Source organism: Electrophorus electricus, chromosome 2, assembly GCF_041902795.1.
Source record: "Electrophorus electricus isolate QZ-2024a chromosome 2, ASM4190279v1, whole genome shotgun sequence".
NCBI classification, from domain to species: domain Eukaryota; kingdom Metazoa; phylum Chordata; class Actinopteri; order Gymnotiformes; family Gymnotidae; genus Electrophorus; species Electrophorus electricus.
In genome coordinates this window covers 43,002,224-43,026,602 of record NC_137498.1, presented here as the reverse complement: position 1 = coordinate 43,026,602, position 24,379 = coordinate 43,002,224, and the positions used below count along the sequence as shown (strand labels likewise).

General features: G+C 42.6%; 1 protein-coding gene across 3 annotated transcripts; it reads left to right on the top strand.

Moving 5' to 3' along the window:
* Positions 1 to 34: 34 nt before the first annotated feature.
* Positions 35 to 23,750, top strand: rnf19a (ring finger protein 19A, RBR E3 ubiquitin protein ligase). 3 transcript variants are annotated; one of them, XM_027022885.3, is made up of 10 exons: positions 35 to 199; positions 11,070 to 11,868; positions 16,423 to 16,631; positions 16,791 to 16,932; positions 17,307 to 17,469; positions 18,817 to 18,931; positions 19,105 to 19,266; positions 20,512 to 20,725; positions 21,212 to 21,355; positions 21,529 to 23,750. In XM_027022885.3, the coding sequence occupies exons 1-10, from the start codon at positions 169 to 171 to the stop codon at positions 22,238 to 22,240; spliced, it is 2,691 nt and encodes an 896-aa protein (XP_026878686.2). In that variant the 5' UTR covers positions 35 to 168; the 3' UTR covers positions 22,241 to 23,750. The 3 variants fall into 3 exon arrangements, with proteins under 3 accessions (XP_026878686.2, XP_026878687.2, XP_026878685.2); XM_027022886.3 differs by having other exon boundaries at positions 16,788 to 16,932; positions 17,307 to 17,382; XM_027022884.3 differs by having other exon boundaries at positions 16,788 to 16,932.
* Positions 23,751 to 24,379: the final 629 nt, after the last annotated feature.

Below are 24,379 nucleotides of genomic sequence, written 5' to 3'. Positions count from 1 at the left end.
GCGCTGGAACGTTTCATGAAAAAGGGGAGTCGGAGTGGCGCGTGAGTCAGCGCGAGGAGGCCACGGGACGGGCAGTTGTTGACTCGACCCAAGTTTCCACAACTGTGAAAGCAGTCTCGTTATTCACTCAAACCTCGGTTGGCGTCGATTTTATTTGCGTGGTTTGGAATGAAATGCTGTTTCGTGGGTAGCTCTAAAGGTAAGGCTTCTCCGGCAAAGAAATATTTTCGTTTTCCCCCCTTTTTCGCGTTAGCCCAGCTATTCTCATAACTTCGAGTATGGCTAAGCTAGCCGAACGTCGTTAGGTAGCGTCAAACAAAGCAGTAAAAGACAGAAAACATTGCACTTCACAAAGAATCCTCCATGGAGTGTCAAACTGAGTCAACCCGTTTTGATTTAATTGCTGCTTCCTGAAAGTGTTCGCTAGTCGCTAATTAACCAACAGAGATGGCCAGTTGTCTGGGTATTTGGTGTTTATGGGCAACGGTGGCTGGTTTGTCCAGTAGGCCCAGCTATCTTAGCTCGGCTCTGCTTGTTCACTCGGAGTACAGCTAACCTGGCGAGCTGGCTAGCGTAGTTGCTTTTGGTTTGGTAGTTTCGTTTCGGTACAGTGTAAAACATTGACAATTTCACGCCTGCTTGCAGTGATATGAATACATTCTTAACACCACAGTTTAATTGCGTTGTTGGCTTCGACTGAAGTCGTTAATCTGTGGTCGCTGGGGGATCGCTGTTAGTGAGGTTAGCTAACTTTGTAACTGCTGTTAATGTGTTAGCTAGTATATTTATAGCAAATGTCATAAATGATGATTTGTAGAAACGGTGGTTGGCTGTGTTAACTGTTTTTTAAGTTACCGATGTAGATGATGATGATGATGATGATGATGATGATGATGATGTGGATAATGTTTAGGGTTCTTATGACATTTGCTAATTTCAGTTTGCTGGATTTAGAAAAAAAGCCCTCTTTTAAACAATGTTTGAATCCCAGTGTAAAGTTTGGTTGTTAATGCGTGATTTCATCTTTTCGTTTTCTGATAGTCAGTAAGTTCATGGTCGCGATATAGCAGAGAAAAGCTGTTTTTATTTAGTTTGATCTAGTCAGGGAGTGTTTCAAAAAAGCTAAACTATTCGATGCGCAAATTGGTTAATTTTTTATATCCTGTTCACTCGGTTAACATTTAAGTGAGTGGGTGAGATTTGTGTTTTAGTAGCAATTGTAAATTTGCCAGCTGTCCTAAGTGAAAGTTATTAACTTCTAGAGATTCTGTTTTCTTGGCAGTCTCACGAACTGGTGAAGGAACGAATCAGTATTTGTTTTAAAGCCTGTATGGAAACAGCTTATTTTCTGTTGGGTAGCAATGAGTGTGGCAGTGCGCCTGATTGTTGATTGTGTGTCCATTTCCTGTTCTAAGGAACCATGATGTCATTTCAGTAGGGACAACATAACAAACGATATGAATTGATGAGGATTTATCTTATAATACTTTCAGATGTTTTCATGTTCTAAGAAGCCCTAGCTGCTGAGGTCTAACTCATAAACTATCAGGATTGCAGACTACCATGGTTTGAACCCTGAGAATCATACTTTTTTTGGTAACTAAGTATACCATAAACAAACAAATTTAATTTGCCATATCTGCCTGAGTATAAAGCATGGAAAATGTAGTTAGTTATAAGGACCCCCCTGCCCACACATGCACATACACACAGAGCTTTGTGATCTTAATCAAAGTCTTGAGGTTTTTTTGTTTTGTTTTGTTTTTTTTTTCCTGTAGTGAGAAGTGAGCACTTTATGCCAAGGCTGAGAAGAGAATTGTCATCCGATGTTTACCTACGATTGGTCAACATTACAATAACGTTCCATTTTTTAAAATGCCACTTCTGGCTCTCCAAGGCCTTATTGGTGATTAAATTATAATAAAATTACCTGACCAGGGACATCTTGCATATATATGGAAACATCAGAGTGTTTCACACAAATTGAGATCAGTGGGTTTCATTTATCAATGTATTGCAAAAATGTTTAAAACATGAACTTGGGAGACTGCATTCATAAGAAACACAAATATTTTAGTATATTTAAAAAATGATATGGCGAAAAGATTCGGTGTTTCCTTTTGAAACTTGTACTCTGTTTTTTATAAGGTCATTAAGCCAATATTTGAAAATATAACCTTTTCTGAATATGTATTGACACTCTGTCTGTGTACACGCACATTATATGGCATTGTTTTGTTGACTCAGAGATGCAGCTGTTCTGAGTGCTCTGTCCAAGGCTGTGGTCTCCCCGGTGGCCAACTGCTATGACCAAAAAATGTTTGAGTTTAGATCAAGTCCAATACAGTGTGTGCTGCTCTACTGAACTGATGTACACTGCTGGTCAACGGAAGGTCGTGCTGATAGGGTTTCAGAAACAGGGTCATCGAACTCTTGGCCGAAAAGCAAACTGCTTTGTAATGCATGATTAGACCATTGCAGCCTGCTTCTGAACTTGTCAGTTTGTTTTGCGGTTCACATTTCAGTTCAAGGCTTATGTACATTCATGAACCTCAATTGTGGATATTGTACTGGCCATAAACATTTGCCAACAGAACGTAGCAGTTAAAAAGGGAGAATAGTGTATTATTGGGTGAAAGAGAAAATACTCCGGTGAGACGATGCTGAGTAGTTGAGTAGATGAATTAGGAAAAAACAGTGCCTTTTTGAAGTGGTCTTCATCCCAGCCAGTGTTCAACAGTAACTAGGGCTAAAAGTAAAGGCTGAATAATCTATCAACTGTTTGGTTCGACAAGTGGACTATTTGGTTTATGGGTCGTGCAATTGCTCAAAGGATCCTTTTAGCTATCAGCTTTAGGTATGTGTTTTAAGATTGTGCTAACTAACAATTAAAGATGAATGCTTCTTTCAAAAATTCATTAACTTTCCTACTTATACAAAAAGTAAATAAATTCCAATATCAGTTTTATCTGAAAATTTAAACCAAAGAAAAACAAAGTAGCGCAGTGAACTATACTGCAGCAGTTTTCCTTTAATTAAGTAAACCAAACCATCCATCTAAATTTCCAGTAATACATGAGGGCAAAGACAGAAATGAGACAACCACACAGCTGTTGCAGCTACTCTTCAGGCTGCATTTGATGTTTAAAGACATTTGGCAGGGCCTCAGCTATGCCATTTAAGAAATCTACACTCAAGCCATATTTGTTTATGATTCTTGAATTCTCTGTTGCTTATTGAAATGTTTTAAGTATGTTTCACTTCTATATTTCCAGTTTAATGATAAATGGTGGCATGAGTTATTAGGGTTGTAGCTTTTTTTCAAGAGTCAGATTCGAGCAAAATCAAACAAACCCATAAATCACTTGATTGCAACACTGGGCACACATGCCACACAGGGGATGTGGAATTTATAGTGACTTAGAAAGCATCAAATTCTCTGGGGTGTTGATGCTGAGAGCACATCTTTTAGAAAACATTTTCCAGCCATAAATGTCACCATGAACATTTAATATTGTAAATTTAGGGTATATACAGTACTCCCACTGCTACTGCATTGCGAACAGAGATCTTATTACTGGTAGAGAGAGAGAGGGAGAGAGAGAGGGAGGGAGAGAGGGAGGCGCGTGTGTATACAGCTCATAATGTCAAGCAATACTGAGGTACACTTGTTCTCTGGATGATAAAACTATTAATGATAAAATTAGTTATATAACTAACTTACTGTCATGAATCTTTATCATTAGCATTGGCAAACTAGCTAGCTAATTTACAGAGACGAGTCGTCATCCACAGAGCCAACGTGCCTCCTCTTCAGATGCTCCAGCATAACTGATATGCTCCTATGCCAGGTAAGGTAATCTTTGCAAATTGTTGCAGTTTCCAATCTTTTGGGCCGAGTTATAGTGAAATGCTTCCGCAGTGTTGTTGATATTGTGCTGCTGTTCACTCCAGTCAGCAGCTTTCTGAGTCAGCATGAAAAACACCCCATGATGTCACCAACTAATCCACGGTTCAGTTCGTCATCAGCTTATTTGGTTGTTGACTTTAGTCAATAACATTGATTCCTCGTGGCGCCCCTAATATTTTTGCCATTTCCCAGTGGAGCGTTCCCTGGATGTGTCCTAGCACGAACATGACATTCCCAGAGAACTGACACAAGCTATCCCAACCAGGCAGGTTGAGAATTGGAGCACTGACCCCAAGCACCTGGCATGCAATATTTGAACAAGGGCCTTTCTTCATGTTGGTGCTCCTTTGGGTATTCTGCTGTGATCTGTGCTTCACTCGAGTGTCCCTGGTTATTCTTTAACCTAACTGATCTCAGGTGCTCACCCTCTTCAGTGTGAGGATGTCTTAAGAGTGCTGCTGGGTGCTTGTGCAATATGACGGCTGAGTTTATTGACATGATTCCGCACTAATCTGATCCTGCTATTGGTGAAAGTGCATTATTAAAATATCTTTGTGGCCATATCTCCACTTGTCTGACCCCTAGCAGGTACAGCCAGCATGAGTGTGAATGACTGCATGATCATATTGCCTGTTATTGCATATCTGTAGGTACAGCACAGTGAACACTACCACAAGGAAAGCTCAACAGTCTTAACAACTACATACATACTTCTGGTTCAACTTGAGAAGTGAAAGACTAGTTCATAAGGCTGACGTTTAGGGTAGTTTTTCAAAATTAACAAAGTGTAAGTTTATTCAAATGAATGCTGAAATGAGCATCACATACCAAGGTATTGAACATATATTTAGAGTGTTCACAAGGCCATCTATTCTCTTAGTGCTTTCTGAGTAAAGAGTTACCGTGTTGTCACAGTCTGTCTATACTGGCAAACCAACAATATTACAGCTTTCGGAAACTTATTGGCTGTTGTGTATGGAAAATAAACGGAGGATGTTGCACACCATTTTCTGAGGTCGTTTGGTTTCAGTGTACATGTAGATAAGTGAGAAGCTACATACTTGCTCTCTGAAGTATGAAATATTGTGTGAAAACATTTAGTTGCCTTTTTGGTTTGCATTTCCATATGTTGTGCTGATGAACATGTACAACTATGCAGTTTTGATGACATTCACCTTTGAGAGAACTCTGGAAGCTATAAAAAATGTTTTCAAGGTGTTTGGTGTGGTTTTGTTTGGTTACATATCTTTAATGAGTAGACACAACCATATAAAAGGCAATGCTTGTTTGGACTTTTATTTTGTAAAAATGTTCAATTGAAATTAACAAAAATGTGAGTTATGTGCATGTTTTTATGCTCCTGGTATGTGGGCCTGAGTTCATGCAGATTTAATTTCCCAGGTGCTGTTTCTTTTTTTTGACTTGATTGTTGTAAGACAAGTATGTTTGTGGTGTGTGTTTCCCTTTTCTTTTCTTAATGTGAACCATATATCAAATGCTGGTAACTCCTACTCAAAGATCCTTGGGCTGAAATTTTGGGTATAGATATTGTACACAGTTGGATTTGAACATTAGTACTGCATTGCTTTAAGCACTTGTTACTTGTCTCAATATTCAGCCTCTGATTTCTGGACGAGGAATCTGTGCTTTGAGCCACTAGTCTGGACACCTAGCCACATGATCAACCTCAAATGTGGTTAGCCAGTGCCAGTCTTGCTTCATTAGCTTTGTTTCATAGCATGGATATCATTGTCTTAAGTAGCCTGTGTTCTTTTCTGGTTAAATTAAGATGGTGCTGGATTACATTTTATCAAAATAAGAAAAAATGAGCTGTTCCCTTGACAGATTTGGAGGCTGGATGGTCTTGTTTCCCCTTTTGGCTTGGCAGGCGCAGACTACTCAGATTAGTCAACAGAGAGCTCCACGAGTAGTGCACTTTGGGGTGGTGGGGGTGGGTCTGCTCTCTTCTGTCCAGCTAAAGGTCTGAAAGTACATTCAGTGTTGCAGGAAATGCTTTAGCATTCTACGCCTGCTTTATTCACACTGCTCAAGGGCAAACCTGGGTGGGTGTATGGAGGTGTATTCTCAATACTCCTGAGAAAGTGAGCAGTTTTCCTCAAGCAACAATCACTTGTTTGTCGAGTAATGAAGTTTGTGGCAAGTGTGAACTTTTAACAGTGTATACACAAACTTCTGATGTAATTTTTAAGGTGTAGAGGGATGAAATGATTTACCATAGTGATTTCAAACAATGATGGCTTCTCCTCTAGAGCCAGCTAACCCTACATAGAAGTACCGATGAGATTTACAGGTAGCAAATCTGCCTTTCAGTTGTGTAGGTTCACCCGTTTCTCAGCTTGTCCAGTAGGAATGTCTGCATTTTCTGTAGTGTGTACTGTACAAGTATTTACAGGTATCTGTAATTGGAACAGTATGAGGTGTTTATGCAAGTACTGGAACAGCTATGTACAGACGTACACTCAGTAGCACAGGACTTTTCCAGTTTCCATCTTGGCACTCCTCTTTTTCCTCCCCATCATATTTGCATCATCATCTAGCACAGCCCATGTTCCTGTAGCCCCTCAGAAAATGCAGAGCATGACTGCATGTGTCTGTCTGATTGCAGGCCTCACCCAGGGAGGCCTTGCTAGTGTGAGAGTGCTGGTGTGTCTGGCAAGGTCATGCTGCCAAGCTAAAGTGCTGGCCAGGAGCGTGCTTCGTGGAGAGCGCTCGACACTGGCGGGAGAGCCTGTTATCTCCTTCGCGTGTCTGTTGAACATAATGCAGAGCAGTCATCTGTTCCTGTCCTTATCTGTTTGTTGTTCGTTTATTTCAAGGGTTTGCAGCTTTGGTTGTGATGCCTGCATGCTGAGATGGGCTGATTTCATCATAGGCGCTGCACTGGAGACCCAGTTCTTGTCAAGATGCATCTGACCTTTAGTCAGAGGAATGAATGAATGCATTGAAGGGAGATTGAATGCGGGTATCAGTCTGCTCTGTTCCCTGAGAAGAGGAGAACGCGGGGAAGCCGTCCATATGAGTCTTTACTAATATAATGGGAAAGATTTGCTCAACTGTATTGTCTGCTCCTTTTATATAAGAGCTTGTTTAATATGGCATAGAAGAGGAATTTTCATTTAGTAATGGATTGAGTCTAGCTAGCCGCAGTTCAATCTATCTGATGTTTCAGGTAGTACCAATTTAGTGATGTCTGCTAGTCCACCTTTGGACCCTTTTGGGATGGTTGCAGAGATAAGAGGTAGGTTAGCTGAAGTTGTGGTCTCCTTCGTGTTAAAATATTTTTGCAATAAGTTAAATGTTGGTGTACTGTGGCATGCAGGCATTTGTTCCTATATAAAAACTGACTGTATATATTTACTTCACCTTTTATGTCAGTTAGTTACTTCCATGAACGCTCGTTCTACGTTCAGCTCGCAGTAGCCTGTATTTGAATCTCTTAATGGTATTTTAGCAAACCTCTGCAAGTACCATCATTTTGTGTGTTTGTGCACTTTGCTTAAGGTGCTTTTGTTTAAAAAAAATACACTGGCTAAGTAGGGCTATCTGATGAAACGTTAGGGGTGTTGGTATGTGCGTGTGTATTTGTTGGTACGTGCTTGACATTTTATGATGTTTACTTAGCTAGCATTAACTACTACAGTTATACAAGTTGATCTTCTATGCTAGCTAACACTAGCTAGTAAGCATGTATTGACACTAGCAAACATTTTTTGTTCCCTGACTTTTTAAAAAAATTATATAATTTTTTTTTAAATAAATCTGCTTATCTGAGCAGTAGCTACAGGAAGTCAGCTAGTTATGTTTGTAGTTTCCACAGTGATGAACTTTGAAGTCAGCAGTAGGCACCTAGTGGCCTGTTCTACAGTTAATCACGTAATTAGGAAAGTCTCTAGTGGTATGGGCAGATTACAGCCAAGAATGGCTGTTTTGAATAATGTAGGTATAGGCTTTACTGAAAATGGTGTTTAGGTTAACATTCTAGGTTTGCTGGCTTGTAATGTGGGATGTTCATAATGAAGCTAACATTTTTACAAAAATGCTCAAATTTAATCTTGCATGTTTGACTCAGCACGCAAAGAAACTACTTTATTCTACCTTTTATACTGATTTATAGACTGGTGATGTTTTATACAGGCATGCCTTAAACAACTATACACACATTTGATTCTGCCACAATTTAACATTGCGGCATTAACATTCATTAAAATAATTCAGTTAATTGCTGTGAACTTTATGAAAATACCTCTTTCAGGACAAATGGATTGGGTTATTTTGATGTAAAAACCCATAATTGGCCAGCTTCCTTCACATTTGCTGTACTTTTCATATTTGTACTTTCATTAACAAATAAGACTGCAATTTATTTTCTAAGACATGTATTCAATTAAAGTCCCAGTTCTGCATCATAAATATGGTAAGGCAGCATTTAAGTGTCAAATTGAGCTATTTTATTTCTTTATTAATAGGTGGCCCCTCATCCTTCCTTTTGTTCTTTTAATTGTCTTCCTTCATGTACTGCTGACTTGGCCAGGGCTCTTTTTGTATGAAAGATTTTAATCTCAATGTGAAAACCCTGGCTAAAGAAATGCTTAATAATAGTTGATCACTTTCTGATGTTGACATACTTTGGCAGAAGCCTTCTTGCTTATGTTGGCTGCTTTCTAACATTTTTAAATTAATGGTAGAGTTTCTTTTGCTAAGCAATTTGAGAATGGCAAACCCTTCTCGTTTTTAACATATTTCACCACCACCATAGTTAACAATAGTCATGCATTCGTTAAGGTTGCATCTGGGGGTGGTGTCATTATCGACTCAATGCATCATGTCATCTCGCACGCGCACATAATGTGGCTACAAAAAATGTTTGTTGGGGGTTTGTGTTTTTCTGTTTATTTTGCAGATATGTGACCTTTTATACATTTACAAATGTGCACACAATAGGTGTGTTAGATTTTGTAACTTTTCAGTTGTGTATAATGCTGTACAACATTGGGCAAACAAAGAAAACTGAGTGTATTTGTCTGTACTCTGAACCTGCTTCTGAGCTTTAAGATGTTGTTTTTCATGTTCTTAGATTATTCTGTTTGAAGAATTGCCTTCAAATGCAGCAAACATTAGTGGTATTGAAATGTTTATTTTTTTAACCGAATAATTGCATAGATGTGTGACTTATTCAGAAGCAATGGTAAAGCTTTGCAATGCAAAGCTCTAAAACTGTATTCTATCAGCATAACTGTTTAAGTAGCCTTTGTCTTTCCTGGTTAATGGAGATCATGTGAGGGTAAACGTACTAATGTTATACAGACAAGAGTAGCATACAGAAAGCACTAACTGACCTGAGTCAGTTGTAACCACTCCGGCATATGCCAAGAGAAACCACAGCCACTGGAGTTAAAGCCTGACCGTGGCTTAACAAATCCAGCCTGTTGGACATAAAAGATGGGAACTTGTATGTTTCTTTATTTGTCCTGTGGGCCTGTGATCTGTTTGGAAACTTAAGGAAAATCTTGAGGAGCATCTCCGCAGCAGGAGATGAGGGTTTCGTTTCTTCCTTTGCTCTTGAAATGCCCCAACTCAGGAATTTTGTTTGCTTTGAGCAGCAGCCTGCTTGCATTTCCAGACCATGAGAGTCGGAGTGTGGCTGGGAAGGGTGTGCATGTGTGCAGTTGATGCAAGACCCGATTGGCAGTGTGCCTTTCATTATGCTAATCTTTTTTTCCTCATTTTGTCTTTGGAAATTTCCTGGAACATGTCCCTGTAGTTGGGGCTGGGGGGAGGCAGACAGAAGTCCATCCTGGATTGGCTTTGGTCTGTTTCTTCATTCCAAAAGAGAGGAAATTGTATAAATTTGTATTTGTACCCATGTTTAACATCTGCCAGCCTACAAATAGCTTTAACTTTCAACTACTGTGAAGTTTTGTATTTATTTACATTTACCTGATGCTTTTATACAAAGCGACTTACTATTCTGACTGAACATAACTTGAGAAATTGAGGGTTAAAGGTCTTCTTCAGGGCATCAACAATGGCAACTTGGCAGTTGTGGGACTTGACTAGTGATCAGAAGGTTGCCAGTTCAAGTTCCTTAACCACTGAGCTACCATAATTGGATTATAAATCCCAATTATGCATGTGCGTATTACCAATATTACTTTGCCTCTGCAGTTTCTACTTGCCCCAGTGCTGTCAGGACATTCTGGGATGCATCACTACATTTCTGCATTTTATAACGTAGCCTTGCTTGACAGTGATTGTGTCAGCAGTATATGACTGGCGATACGGCTTTTCGTGTGTGAGTGAGTAAAACCCAAGTGGTTATTTTTCGGGTATGGCTCCCTGCCCAGGTCTCTATAGTCTGTATTGGAGTAATGGCAGCAATATGTGACCTCCAAGACCAGTAAGCCTTTAGGTGCTTGACTGTCAGTATTAGGCACTGGGTCACTGACTGCCGCCTGCCCTTGGTGCAGAATGCAGTGAATCGTAGCTGATAAATCGTGAAAGTGTCATGTGTTCAGCTATACTGGGCTGACTGGAATTCTGTTTTTTGATTCTCTCCATTTCCTCAACATGGTACTCGGTCCATTCCAGTAGTGTCACTACAATTAGACAAGCTATTAATTTAACAAATATTTCACAACAGCAAGTTGGTAGGTGACAGCCACTATATTTAAATCTATGGGTTGATGAATGCCACATTTCACTTTCTTAATGCATGTTGGAAATGTGACGCATGACTCATGGTTGTTATTGCTGTTTAGACCAAAGAGAAAACAACCTTTAAAAAAAAAAAAAAAACCACACAAACCTATCCTGTTGAGAAATATAGCCAAGAAAACATGGCAAATGACTTGTCAAAAGTTTAGCTTTTTTTTTTTTTTTAAAGCTAAACTTTTGACAAGTCATTTGCCATGTTTTCTTGGCTATATTTCTCAACAGGATAGGTTTGTGTGTGGTTTTTTTTTTGTTTTTTTTTGAGCTGCATTTATTGTAGGTTAACATATAATTAATTTAGCTAACCTAATTAAAGTAGCTTGCTCAACACTGCACTCAGTTATGTAAAATCCATGGACTTTACAGGTATCACCCAAAATTTGCCTCTTGTATTAACCAATATTATTCTACCTGTGTTCCTCCACAGACCCTGTCGAGAGCCCGTCAGGTGCCTTTGAGGTGTCGTGTGTGGGCCAGCTTGAGCCAGTCGGCCCAGGGGGGCGGCTCTTGGAGGGCTCGGTACCATGCCGTAACACCCTGCCCCCACCTCCCCCTCTATCCCCTCCCTCTCACTCCTCCTCTTTTCCGGGCCTCCCTGTAGCTGCTCCCCTGTGCTCTGCCGAGATGAGTCTGCAGCAACACGCCCAGGGCTCTGAGAGGGACCTGCCCTCTGCCACCTCCTCCATCAGCCTACCCACGGTGCGGAAGACGCCCAAAAAGAGGCGCCTCTCGTTGCGCTCGCTGTTCCGTCGCCGACGTGGGGACCCCAAGTCCCGCAAGTCCCGCACCCTGACCAGCGGCGTGGACGGCATCGCCAGCGTGGAGAGCGTGCACTCAGAGGTTCAGCAGCACGATCGCTCCTCCTCTTTCTCTGCCCCTGGCATGGCTGCTTCCTCTACTCCCTCAGGCTCCACCTCTTGCTCCTCCTCCTCTGAGCTGCTGGAGTGCCCCTTGTGTCTGCTGCGGCACGCCCGTGACCGCTTCCCTGACATCATGACCTGCCACCACCGCTCGTGTGCTGACTGCCTGCGGCAGTATCTGCGCATCGAGATCTCGGAGAGCAGGGTGAACATCAGCTGTCCCGAGTGTTCCGAGCGCTTCAACCCCCATGACATCCGCATGATCCTGGGAGATCGCGCACTCATGGAGAAGTACGAGGAGTTCATGCTCCGCCGCTGGCTTGTGGCCGACCCAGACTGCCGCTGGTGCCCTGCCCCGGACTGCGGGTTAGATGCATGCGCACACACACGCACTCCCCAAGGGAAGATTTTACATGTTACACCATGCATCCACACCTACCCCCTAAGGGAAAATTTTTACAGATAAAACCAGTGCAACACACCCATGCACACGGAGTTCAAAAAAATACAGCATTGCAACAGACAAAAATGCCTGGAGTGATCAGATCACTGTTTGTCTCATTGGCCCTTTTTACAATTGGTCCTTTCATGCATCTTGAGAATCAGTATTGTGTCTGGTTAGGGAAAGTCCTGAGATGCATTTAAACACACCTGAGATGCATTTAAAATCACTCGATCCACTGCAGGTGATCTGAGACCCGTTTAAGATTAATGTTAACACAAGTTTAGTCCCATTCATCTCCCGAGCTACAACTGATAACCAAAACCCTTCCATATCACATGAAGTAACTGCAGGAGTGCAGAAAACTGTGCAGGAAACGATTCTAACTTGGAGGAATTTTAAAACTCCATATAAAAGTGCAATTTTCGAAGCGTCCATCATGGGTTTACATATCACATGAGAAAAGAGAAACAACATGAAGTTAATTGTCAGGTGATATGAGCAGATTTGTGTTTTCCATCCTAAGAAGCAGTCTGCTCTCAATCTGGCTATTCAGGTACATTTGACTACACTAATGTAAAGGGAAGTAGATAAAATCTTGTCACAATGCAGTTGAGATACTAGAAACATGAGCCAACCAAACGATAATATTTGGTGCACATATTGACCACTTTTGATCCAATCCCTCTGTGATAATGGTCTGTTGGAGTCGTGAGATGGCACACAGGATGCAGAAGACGTTGCTCAGCCAACTTTAGGTGTGGTGCTCAAATCAGGGTGCAACCTTTTGCACGTCATTGTAATTGTAGTAGGAACCTGTTGCTATAACATATTTTTAACCTTTTAAACTGTCAGCTATCAAGCCCGGTCCTGGATGGCTGCCTGCTCGGTAGGGTGCGTGGGCTAACAGGCACTTCCTCTCTGACACAGAGGATCTAATCACAGGATTTTTTCAAACTCCCTCCCAGACGTCACCACAAAACAGATGAGCACATAGGAAGAGAGCAAGCCCTACACTCAGAGCCAGGCAATACTTTGTTGTGTCATGCGTCTTGTATTGGGATTATATCCTGATAAGATTTTCACTTAGTATATAATAGTCAAATGTATATCCCATTAATATTGAACTTTGTTTAGTGTGAAAAATGCCCATACCACTTCACACCCAAATTCTGCTGGGGTTCCTCTCTCTATGCTATACATTTATTTAACAATAGCCTCTTCAATTACTGTAATTTTATGTTTTTGACCTAAAGAAACAATTCTTTGAAAAAACAAATCCTAAGAGAATTTAAGTCATTGTATGTAAAACAATTGGATCAGTTAATTGATCAGTTCCTTTTTTAAATAATAAAATGATTTGAACACAATCCACAGAATAATTTGACTTCACAGTCCTGATGATGATGATGATGATGATGATGATGATGATGATGATTTAACCTGCCATTCACTGCCCTGGTGTTTCTTGTCCTTTTTTCTTTTGTTAGCATGAGTGGAGAGGATCACAATATATAGATGTAAAAATAGGTTCTGGTACCCGACTCTGACCAGACTGTGATACACCACTGCCTGAGCGTGTTTAGGCTGTCTGCCTACTGCTGTTGGGTTCAGAGAATTATGGTAGCGTCCTGGTGCAGAGCCAAAGAAATGAGCCTGGTTTTCAAGGGTCACTTGCTGACAATGCCTTTGTTTGTTTTTTAAATGCTGGCTTTAGTACCCAGCATGCAGGGCAGTTCTGGAGCAGTGTTATCTAGTGGTAAGGATGTGGTGATCTAAAACTCTTGGCATTTATTAGACTGAAGCCTGTGAGCAGAGCATATCTGGGTGACCTATTGAAATCTCACAGTTGTCCTCATTACTCAACGTGAAGCGCGCCCATGTGTGAGTGCCGCACATCCGGATGTAATGCGCCATTGTATTTGACTCTTGTGCTTGAGCCAGTACGAGTCCTGTTGTTAGTCAGCGTGTAGACAACTCTTGTGCAGCTCTTGGCCCCTTACGTGCATTGATTAGAATGACCACAGAGTGACACACTTCATGCCTCTGCACAGCTGCTGCTACGACTTGGCGAAATCTGCACTGTGCTGCACACACAGGCTGGCATAAGGGGCACCCCAACACATATAATAAAAAAAGAAGAAAAACACCACACTAATTTATTTCAACCTAATTTATTTCAACCTTCTCTTCATGTCACAGAAAATGAGAGAATCTGAGGAGTATCACGCACAAGTAGTTGCTCAGCTGGTTTTTACAATAAGCAACATTCTTCAGATTATTATCTTGTGCTGGGTATGATGGCGTGTTAACATGCACTATTCTGAACGCAAATACACTGTTGCATATACAATTTCAAATAATCCTCCCATTACAGCTGCTCCTTTCTTGAGCTCTGTACATATCCTGTTTTGCTTTATTGCTATTGTTAGCTTGTTTTAAAGTAAACTGTTCTAACTTGTACAAGCCAACAGAACATGCACCAAAGCTTTGAGAGCAGACTCTGATGTTTAATTTGTTATGATTGGTGTGCCAGATTAGTGGTGTTGATTCTTCTCTAAACCCTCTGGTCCCTGTTCAGCACATCTCCAGGTTTGTTGGGGCTTGTCTCCTTGTCAGCTCCCACTGTTTCTCCCTCTGTCTCAGGCTCCGCTGTGTTCCTCTGGGCCTCTCCTCCCACCTCAGCCTGACTGCGCACAGCGGGTGTGGTTAGGAACCATGTGGAGTTCTGGACGCCCTGCCGATATGCATCTTCCTGCTGGGAACAGCAGAGGGGTGTGAGCGTGTGCACGTCAATCCTGTGCTCTTGGCACTGAAGCCATAATACAATCAAATATTAATGATGTTGCAGGCCGTGTGCAGGAGGGACTGTATGGTGATATTTCACATTTCAGTTCACACTAATGGACTTGTGTTTAGTTCTAGACAGCGCACTAGTCATGCAATTTTTGGTATATTGAGTGAATTTGTAATTTTCTTGGTTTTGTATGCAGGTTTAATGATCTTTTAGATTATCAGTAAAGTGATGGCAAACATTAAATGAATATTAAGCTTGCCTGTTTCTTTTTTTTTTTTTTTTTCCCATGTTTATAAATAACATATTTGTCAGAGGTCTGGGACTCCGCCCGCCTTCATTAAAATGTATGGAGAGGTGTTCAGTTACAGCCACCATGACCTCACAGAGCCAACTGGAAACGGTGATCAGGCAGCCTCCAGTGTTTCATCCCACGATCCTCATCTCGTATAAACTGCTAGCGTAGATTCCCCTTCAGTCTCATGCGTGGAGTTGGACCTGAACGCCTCAGTTTCCCACTTCATGCGTCTTTAAGAGAGAAAAGAACAAAAGCAAGGGGAGAAAACGAGTGCGTTATTAATAGACCACAAAGCTGGCATGTTTTGAGAACCAGGTGCTCTCCAGTTTCACTGTCCTCCTCCTCCTCCCCCCCTGAGTGTCTCCCTCAGCCATGTTGATTACAGCAGTTGCTTGTGAACATTGTCCAACTCTTAGCAAAGCAGTGAGCTCATTTTTCCATGCTGGGAATGAGTGGATCATTTGATGTTTCTTACCCTGTAATGGTGCATTCAGTATGTTGCCATTTGTTTGGTCAGTGAACTCACCCTTACACTCTTCATTACTAACTTTACAGAGTTAGGAATTTATATTTTTTGTTTGTTTATAAACCCAATTGTCAATTTGCTTGCTAAAACGGTGCTCTAGAACACAGGATATTTTAACAGTAAATATTTTGCTGAAAGCTTTGCTAACCAGTTGTGCCAACCTCCATAAACTTTGTGTGTGCATGGTCCTGTGTGACTTGGGACTCCACATTTTGCTGAATTGTAGCATTAAGTTTTCTCTCCAGTAGAGACCTGTGGTGATGGTGTGCTTCTTTGTCTCTGACTTGCCAAACTCATTGTTTGTCTGTCTTGCTGCAGTTCAGCTCTGCTCTCCTTTTTATCCATCATTGTCATAGTTGTTTAAAGGTTTTACATTTTAACATGGTATTGAACTGAAATTCCTGCTGTGCACAGTCACTGTTTACTCAAACATTTTAAATTTGATCATATACCCCAACCAGGGTGTGAATCCCCACATAGACAAAGTGTGTGTGTGTGTGTGTGTGTGTGCGCGCACAATATAATCTATATCTCAAGGTCATCAGAGGGAAAGAATGTGTAAGTGAATTATAGTACAGCATCAAGGTCCATGTGTTGGGTGGATATCTATTAAAAATATAGAGTTCCTCATAGACTGTGGATTGCACCCTTCACAAACCTAAGCCAAAGTATTTTGAACAATACATGTGTAAAAGAAGGGGTGGAGGATATATCATTCACTACTAATTCAGATTTTACAATTTTCCCAGTAATTGTCACATTTTCAGTGGCAGGTTTCGGTAATGCTAACACTTTTTTTTTTTTCTCATGCTGTGTCTCACATGAGTACCAACTGTGACTGCGTGTCTCCACCATCTCAGGTACGCAGTTATAGCGTTTGGCTGTGCGAGCTGCCCAAAGATCACGTGTGGTCGAGAAGGCTGCGGGACAGAGTTCTGTTACCACTGCAAGCAGCTGTGGCACCCCAACCAGACATGTGACACAGCCAGACAGCAGAGGGCCCAGAGCCTCCGGCTACGGCCCTTCAGATCCTCCTCACTCAGCTACAGCCAGGAGAGTGGGGCTGCAGGTAACACACACACACACACACACACACACACACACACACACACACACACACACACACACACACACCCCTCACTCAGCTACAGCCAGGAGAGTGGGGCTGCAGGTAACACGCACACACACACACACAACTGTCTGTGTGTGTGTGTGACACTTCCAGCAGACGACATAAAGCCGTGCCCGCGCTGTGCGGCCTACATCATCAAAATGAACGACGGGAGCTGTAATCACATGACTTGTGCTGTGTGTGGCTGTGAATTCTGCTGGCTTTGCATGAAGGAGATCTCAGACCTGCACTACTTGAGGTCAGCGGCCACCGCACCCCTCAGTCACATAGCGTTTTGATTAAAGCTGCTGTAAGCTATTTTAAGAACTCATTGGCCAAACTGACATTATAGCTAATAATTGCTTTAAAGGGTAACAGGAACTACAACACTGATTACAGTAGCTCTATTAATTATATTCTGGATCCCTGATGTAGTAGAGTCATACTTATTTTTGTTTCACTCCTAACATTCCTGATGCCCGTTACTGGTTTGGGAACTAGCTAATTTGTAAGTGACAGGAAAAGCAAAGTTTTTGGATGCGTGGATGAGAATTTGAGGGTGAAGCTGTGAATGATGTGAGGTGTTCACCCGATGAGCAGTGACTGAGCCGTGGTACCCTGCCCCTCCTACAGCCCGTCGGGGTGCACCTTTTGGGGCAAGAAACCCTGGAGCAGGAAGAAGAAAATCCTCTGGCAGCTGGGCACACTGGTGGGTGCTCCGATTGGCATTGCACTGATCGCTGGCATTGCCATCCCTGCCATGATAATTGGCATTCCTGTGTACGTGGGTAGAAAGGTGGGTGCCTCATCCCAGGTTCGGCCCGTTCCACACACTGCCTACACTGAACTCCATTTCAGTTCAGTCAGCTGGGCAAACCGCTAGAAGTTCAGTTTGTTTGCCATCACACGTGCTGATTCAGATCATGTGACATTTTGGAGATTTTTGTTTGGTTATAGTTGGGTGCTTTTGAAAGATGCATATTTGTTCCAGTTTGTTGAGTAGCAAATTCCAGTTTTTTTTTCTGATCGGTCATGACTGCGCACGTTGCTGTCTAAATAAACATCCATAATGGTGCAAACATTTTGGTGGAAACCAGTTTTTTACTGGGCCTAAGTATGATTCCTAACTTGGCCAGCTACATTAAGTTAATGGACTTATATTATGTAGATTGTAAGGCAGATATATTTTTACAAATTTTTAAATACTTCAACACCAGGGTTGCACTAAGAATTTAGCAATTTCATATATTTACAGATTAAGATTAACCACTAGACATGCAGACACAAGGAATTAAGCATTCTGGAAAATTTAAGGGTAAGGAGTTGTGCGACCAATAAATCTAGTTACTCCAGATTCTTTTTGTATGACGCATTTTAACAGAAATTCCCTTCTGTGGTTAGTTTTCGCCTCAGCCCCAAAGTTTCGATACAAGTTTCCGGATTTCTTGTGGGTCAGTCAGATGTGCTCATCTACCTTTTTCTTTTTTCTTCTATGTTTCGTTTTGATGGTCTTTCTTTCTCTTTTGCTATGATTTATCATATCAAAATATTATATATTTATCATAGATAAATATCATATTTATCAAAAAATGCAAAGCTGTGGACATAGTTCTGATATGTTCTTGCCTTCCTCAAAAAAGGCGGGTTTTAGGAGTGTCTTACTGTTTGAGCTGTGAGTGGGTGATGCAGTGGAGAGATTAAATATATATATTTTTTTTCTGTGTTGTGTTGACCCTGGTTCTGTGCCCGGTGTTGTTGGGCAGCATGCAATGATGCAATTTGGGGACATGAGCTGTATTGGCAGGTGCTGGGCCACCCAAACAGCTGGTCCCTGCTCACTACTTCACTAGTCACTGCTGGAGTTTCTTTTTAGTACCAACTGAGCGATTTCCCAAGCTAATGTTGTTTATTAATTCGCATGGCTTAATCGTCTGTGGTGCAGCTTATTTTAGTGTCTGCTGCCCACATAGTTTGTAAGTCAGATAAGTGTCTGGTGAAAGTAGGAATGCAAATGCCACATCAGTGTGGGGTAGAACACTATTATACGACGTGTGTATGTGTATGAATGGGAGAAAGACAACGCTGGGGGGGGGGGGGGGGGTTAAATGTTTTTGTTGATTTTTCCTTATGGCCACTACTTTAGATTCACAATCGCTATGAAGGGAAGGACATCTCAAAGCATAAGAGGAACCTGGTGATTGCAGGTGGAGTGACGCTGTCTGTGATCGTGTCGCCAGTAGTAGCTGCTGTGACTGTAGGTAAGCTGGCTTGACCACCCTCGTCTACAAATCGTACAGCAGGGCTGTGCTGTGGTCAGGCTGTACAATTTAGATTGGCTTCTTAACCGAGCTTAGCTCAGAAAAATAACAGTCAGTGGTCTTATGAATCCACCACCTGTTCAACTCTGAATGTTGACTTTGTGTGTGTGTAGGTATTGGAGTGCCCATCATGCTGGCCTATGTCTACGGCGTGGTGCCAATATCGCTGTGTCGTAGTGGTGGCTGTGGTGTGTCCGCGGGCAACGGGAAAGGTGTGCGCATTGAGTTTGATGACGAAAACGACATGAATGTGGGCAATGGAGCAACTGCAACTGGTGAGGGGGATGGATGGACACACACACACACACACGCCTCTGACCCCATATCCCATGTTGGCTACATTACAGGCCTGGCCTTTGACCCCATATCCTACATGGGATGCAGTAGAGCCCTCTGACCTTATATACCACAATGAACACAGTATGGGCATGTGATGCTGAAACTCAGTCCTCTGATCATATAACCCACACTGAAAAGCCCTTCTCTAAATATCAGGTGCTCTGTGCCAGATCAATAATTCGACTTCTGTTACACCCAGACCTGGTGACACCCTGTATTAACTTTTACCTGAGTCATTACATCAGCTTCTGAGCTGTGTTGATTGTCATCTGCTGTGTTTTGTCCATTGTACTGTAGTCCAAATGTACTACGGAACAAGAAGCCTGCTTGAGAAGTTTAGCTTGGTCAGACCAGTACCACACCCACTTATTTTGCATCGCTGTTACTATTTAATCCTTTGCCGTAAAATAAAAAAAGCATGTACAGTTGTGGTGAGCCCTTACTGAGCCGGATCAGGAGCAGGAAATCGGAGCAACGTGTCTGCTCTAAACACTCCTGCCTCCTGTGTCTGTCTGCTCCACTTCTGTCTGTCTCCCTTTCTCCTTTGTGGCTTGCTTGGTTTTAACAGAACATCAATTGTGGGTTTCTTTCCTCTCTTGGCCACACTTTTCTGCTGCTGTGGCTCGTTTGATGGCTGTAGACTTTCCTTGAGCCTGTCCTTGCACTGGTAGTACCAGGAACAAAAAACAGTCTGGAACAAATATGTTCCAGACCCTGTCACCCAAGGTGTAACACTAACTTTTTTTTGTACTGTGTGGGGGTTTGTTTCCCTTTAAATTTTTTTATTTTTCTCTCTTTTTGGCTCAATTGCTGGACCTGGCACAGTTTTTGTATCTTCTCTTTTTATGTAGACTGAAACAGTGATTGGACATTACAATTTAACATCACAAGGTGTCCCATGTTCTCATTGGACATTAGTTGTCATAGCCCTATAATCACCTCTCCTCTGCAAGCACGATGGCCTGCGTATTCATTTTTGTACATTTATGGCATTTAGCTGACGCTTTTATCCAAAGCAACTTGAGCAAGTGAGGGTTACAATTGCAGTTTGGCAGTGGTGGGGCTTGAACCAGCAACCTTCCGATTACAAGTCAAGTGTACCTTAACCACTGAACTACTACTGCCCACTGATGGTGCAGCGCCTGTGGATAAGGAAGCGCTAACTCTCCCTTTGTGGACAGACACGACGTCTGTGGCAGAGACTAGGCACAACCCAAGCATTGGCGAGGGCAGCGTAGGCGGCCTGATGGGCAGCCTCAGTGCCAGCGGGTGTCACATGGAGCGGGTCGGTGCCATGAGGGACAACCTGAGTGAGAACGCCAGCACCATGGCCCTTGCAGGAGCCAGCATCACCGGCAGTCTGTCAGGAAGCGCCATGGTCAGCTGCTTCAACAGGTCAGGAGAGTGGGGCACAGGGCGTAGGGTATGCTGGCGGTCACATTAGCCCATGTCCTTCTGCACTGGTGGTTTACGTATTTTTCTCTCTTGTAACGCACTTGAACAGGACATGAAGTGATTCATCAGTACAAGAGGAGTTAAATCAAGTGTGTTAGAGCAGATAATACAAATATAATGGTCTGTAAAATAACTGACTAAATGATCTACGTTTTAAACTAGAAGTTGAAAAATGTTTGAGTTGTAGCCACACTGGATACAACTCAAATGTGATTTGAACACAGAGCAGTGCAAAATATTTTAAAAACAGCCATGCATTAAATCAAGTTTTGCACAAAAAAAGATCAGATTATAGCTATTGCCAATCAAGACTGTCACTCCTCTCTGGGTAGAGTTGTATTTAAAGCACTGCAATGTCCTATTAAGCATGATCTGTGTATGCAGTGTGTTGGCAGTGGTGTTTAGTGTGTGATTTTTCTCTTCCAGGTTGGAAGTGCAGGCTGATGTGCAGAAGGAACGCTGCAGTCTGAGTGGAGAGTCCGGCACAGTGAGCCTGGGGACGATCAGTGACAGCGCCAGCACCAAGGCCATGGCTGGCTCCATCCTTAATGCCTACATGCCCCTGGACAGGTTGGCAACGAAAAGACCTGCCCTCGCCCAGACACGTGCAAAAGAAAACCAAAAAAAATCCCTGAATAGTTTCACTGGGTAAATGTGTTTTCTTGTCAGAGGGTTGAGATGTACTACATTTTCCAAAGGGGTTTGTGTGTGTGTGTGTGTGTGTGTGTGTGTGTAAAATGCAGAGAGGGCAGCAGTATGGACGTTCAGGTGGATGTGGAGTCCAAACTTGGAAAACTTCGCCACCACAGTGGCAGCAGCAGTGTGGAAGATGGTAGCACAGTGGGGCGGGGGGGTGGTCCCTGCCCCTCCAGCTGCCCCCACGAGGGCAAGTGCAGCTCTTCCCACTGGGTCAAAGAGCCCTCCACCTCCTCATCTGGAAAGAAGAGCAAAGGCAAGATGTGCAAGAAAAGCGGTGGCACCAAGATCAACGAGAGCCAGGAGGACATGGATGCGCAGCTCCTGGAGCAGCAGAGCACCCACTCCAGCGAGCTGGACTCTCCGTCCCTGAGCGGCAGCCTGCCCTCCGTCACTGACTCCCACTGTAGCCACATGTCCGAGTTCAGCTGCCCTGACCTGGACGCCTGCCGGCCGCACTGCTGCACTCACGAGCCCCAGGCCCGGCCCACTCCTGTGCCGGTCAGCCCCCTCCCTGAGGTGGAGCATGACCGCCTGGAGAACTGCCCCACCCCTGGGCCCCTCCCCCTGGCTGGCACCGTCTCCTCCCTCCTCACCCCAGGAGGTGCAGAGCGACCTCTGTGTCACATGGTGGAGGAGAATATGAGCTCCACTTGCAGGGCGGAGCTGGGGCCCAGCGCAGGAGACAGAGACCATGGCAAAGGCGTGATGCAAGCAGCCAGCCCTGTGCGAAACTCCTGCATTCAGACGGAGATCTAACACTGCCAACCCAAATGCTAGCTTTTGTAAGCTAACCTCACGTCCTATTTGTGGCTGAGGAATGCACACACACCTGTTTTCTTTTTATATATATATATATATATATATATATATATATATATATATATATATATATATATATATATATATATATATATATATATATAAATTTTTAAGGAACCAAACAAAAAAAACACTCAATAAAAAAGGCTTGCATCTTGGATTTTGTGACTGCTTTGGTTTTCCAGGACAGCTGGCGGATGTGGCAGCAAGATCTCTCTTTCTGCTGTGACTGAGGGTTGGGAGATGGGCCATGTGTGTCTGTACGACTAATGCTTGAGCTAGAGGCAGGAGTGTATGAATGTGGGACAGCAGATTGTGGACTGATGGGTGCTGACATGGCGGGTGATCACACACGTTTTAGTGAAGATTGCTGTGATCGAGCGTTTTTGATTGAGAAGCAAGTTAGAACATACAGCCATGTAAACACACACACAGACACTATCTCAGTAATATACACCGTTATGTCAGTGATCGGAGGGATCCATTTCTGTTCAGAAGTCTTTAATTTCAGCAATTGTACAAGGGGTTATGATGCTTTCATAATGGTGTCAGTATAATGAAAACCTAAGCGGGACCAGGAAAATTTGAGCGTTTTGTCACCATGTTGAAGATATGAATGATTGATTGATTTGATTTTGTTTAATGTTTATTTTCCATTTTGGGAAAGATTGTTGTGTGGTCCGTAGAGATGGTGAGGTGATGATGCACCGTGCCAGCGCCTCCTTCTGGTAGAATGGGGAAATGCACCATTTGATTTATTCAGACACACATTCAAACTTTGTCAGGAGATCTTTTCTAACGATAGTTGTTTGCTTTCACTTTGGATGAGGTTAGTTGTGTTGGTCTGTCAGATCCCAAGGAAAATTCATTGGCTGTTTAATGATGTATACTGTTCATTTGACAGTTCAGAGTATCGTGGAATCAAAAGGATAGATTCACTTTAATCCATGTAACCGAGTCATGACATCACCTTAAAGGCTATGATGGTAATCACAACAATGCATTCAGGTTGTTTCAAACACCAAGATTAATTTCTTGGTATTTCTTTTTGTACTTTGTTCACTCATGGTGCCTTTGGGGGGAAAAAACTGAAAAAATCTGGTTTACTTTCTGTTCCTCCATTCTGTGTCTAAGAATAAAAAAAAAAAAAAAAAAAAGTTAAAACAACCGAATGAAATGAATGTCATTCTGCCATCAGCTGTGATTGTTCATTTGTTTGTCTGTCTGTGGTAGACATCATTGTTGGAGAGCCTATAGAAGCCATCTACCAAAGCCAGCACTGAGGCTGCCAGCTCAGACCAACTGTATTGGTGACTTTAGACCTAATCTCTCTGAGGGCTGGAACACTACGCCTGCAAAACAACACACACAGAGCAATCTGTGCGCTGCATACAGCGCATGTGCCTGCATCTGGTGCACCACAGAGACCTAGGAGCCTGAACAAGACTTGGCACTGGTCACTGCTGTACAGCTGGGCCTGCAATCATGGTGCTGCTCAGTAATCACTGGACTGGTTCTTGGGCACAAGCTGCACGTCCCCCCTGCATGAAACCCTTCTTTTAGCTCACTTCTGTGTGAGGTTATTTGGAGACTAGTGCCACATCTAATTTCTAATTGTTCACAGCTTATGGTATTTGTATATTATGTTTCATAATAATTGGCTTTATAATATGCAATTTAATGCATATCTAAATTAAAATAAAGATCTAGGTATTTGTGTTGTTGGATCATAAGGGGGGAAAAAGTATATTTGTTTATTAAAATCTAATCAAAGATATCAAATGTGTAATTTACTTTCTTCACTAAACACACAGCACTGCTGAGGCAGAGGTGTTTTTACCCCAGTCTTCAAATCCAAAAATCAAAAACTGGATTTATCACTGTTGCTTTATTTATATCCCTGAAAGCGTGCAGGTGTCAAGGTTTTCCCCCAGCTGGTAGGTGTGACCAGGCACTCACTGTCCAGTTAACCAACCATGCCTGGAAAAATTAAAACCCAGACACCAGATTTGAGGATCTAAGCAGAAGCGCTCTGCTCTAAGGTTACAGCTGTTACTGTCTGTGATTCACTTAAAA

Coding starts and splice junctions, on each gene's coding strand:
- rnf19a (XM_027022884.3), top strand. CDS start 169: ATGAAATGCTGTTTCGTGGGTAGCTCTAAAG. Junction 17,470..18,816: donor CTGTGTACGTGGGTAGAAAG/GTGGGTGCCTCA, acceptor CCACTACTTTAG/ATTCACAATCGCTATGAAGG. Junction 20,726..21,211: donor ATGGTCAGCTGCTTCAACAG/GTCAGGAGAGTG, acceptor TTTCTCTTCCAG/GTTGGAAGTGCAGGCTGATG.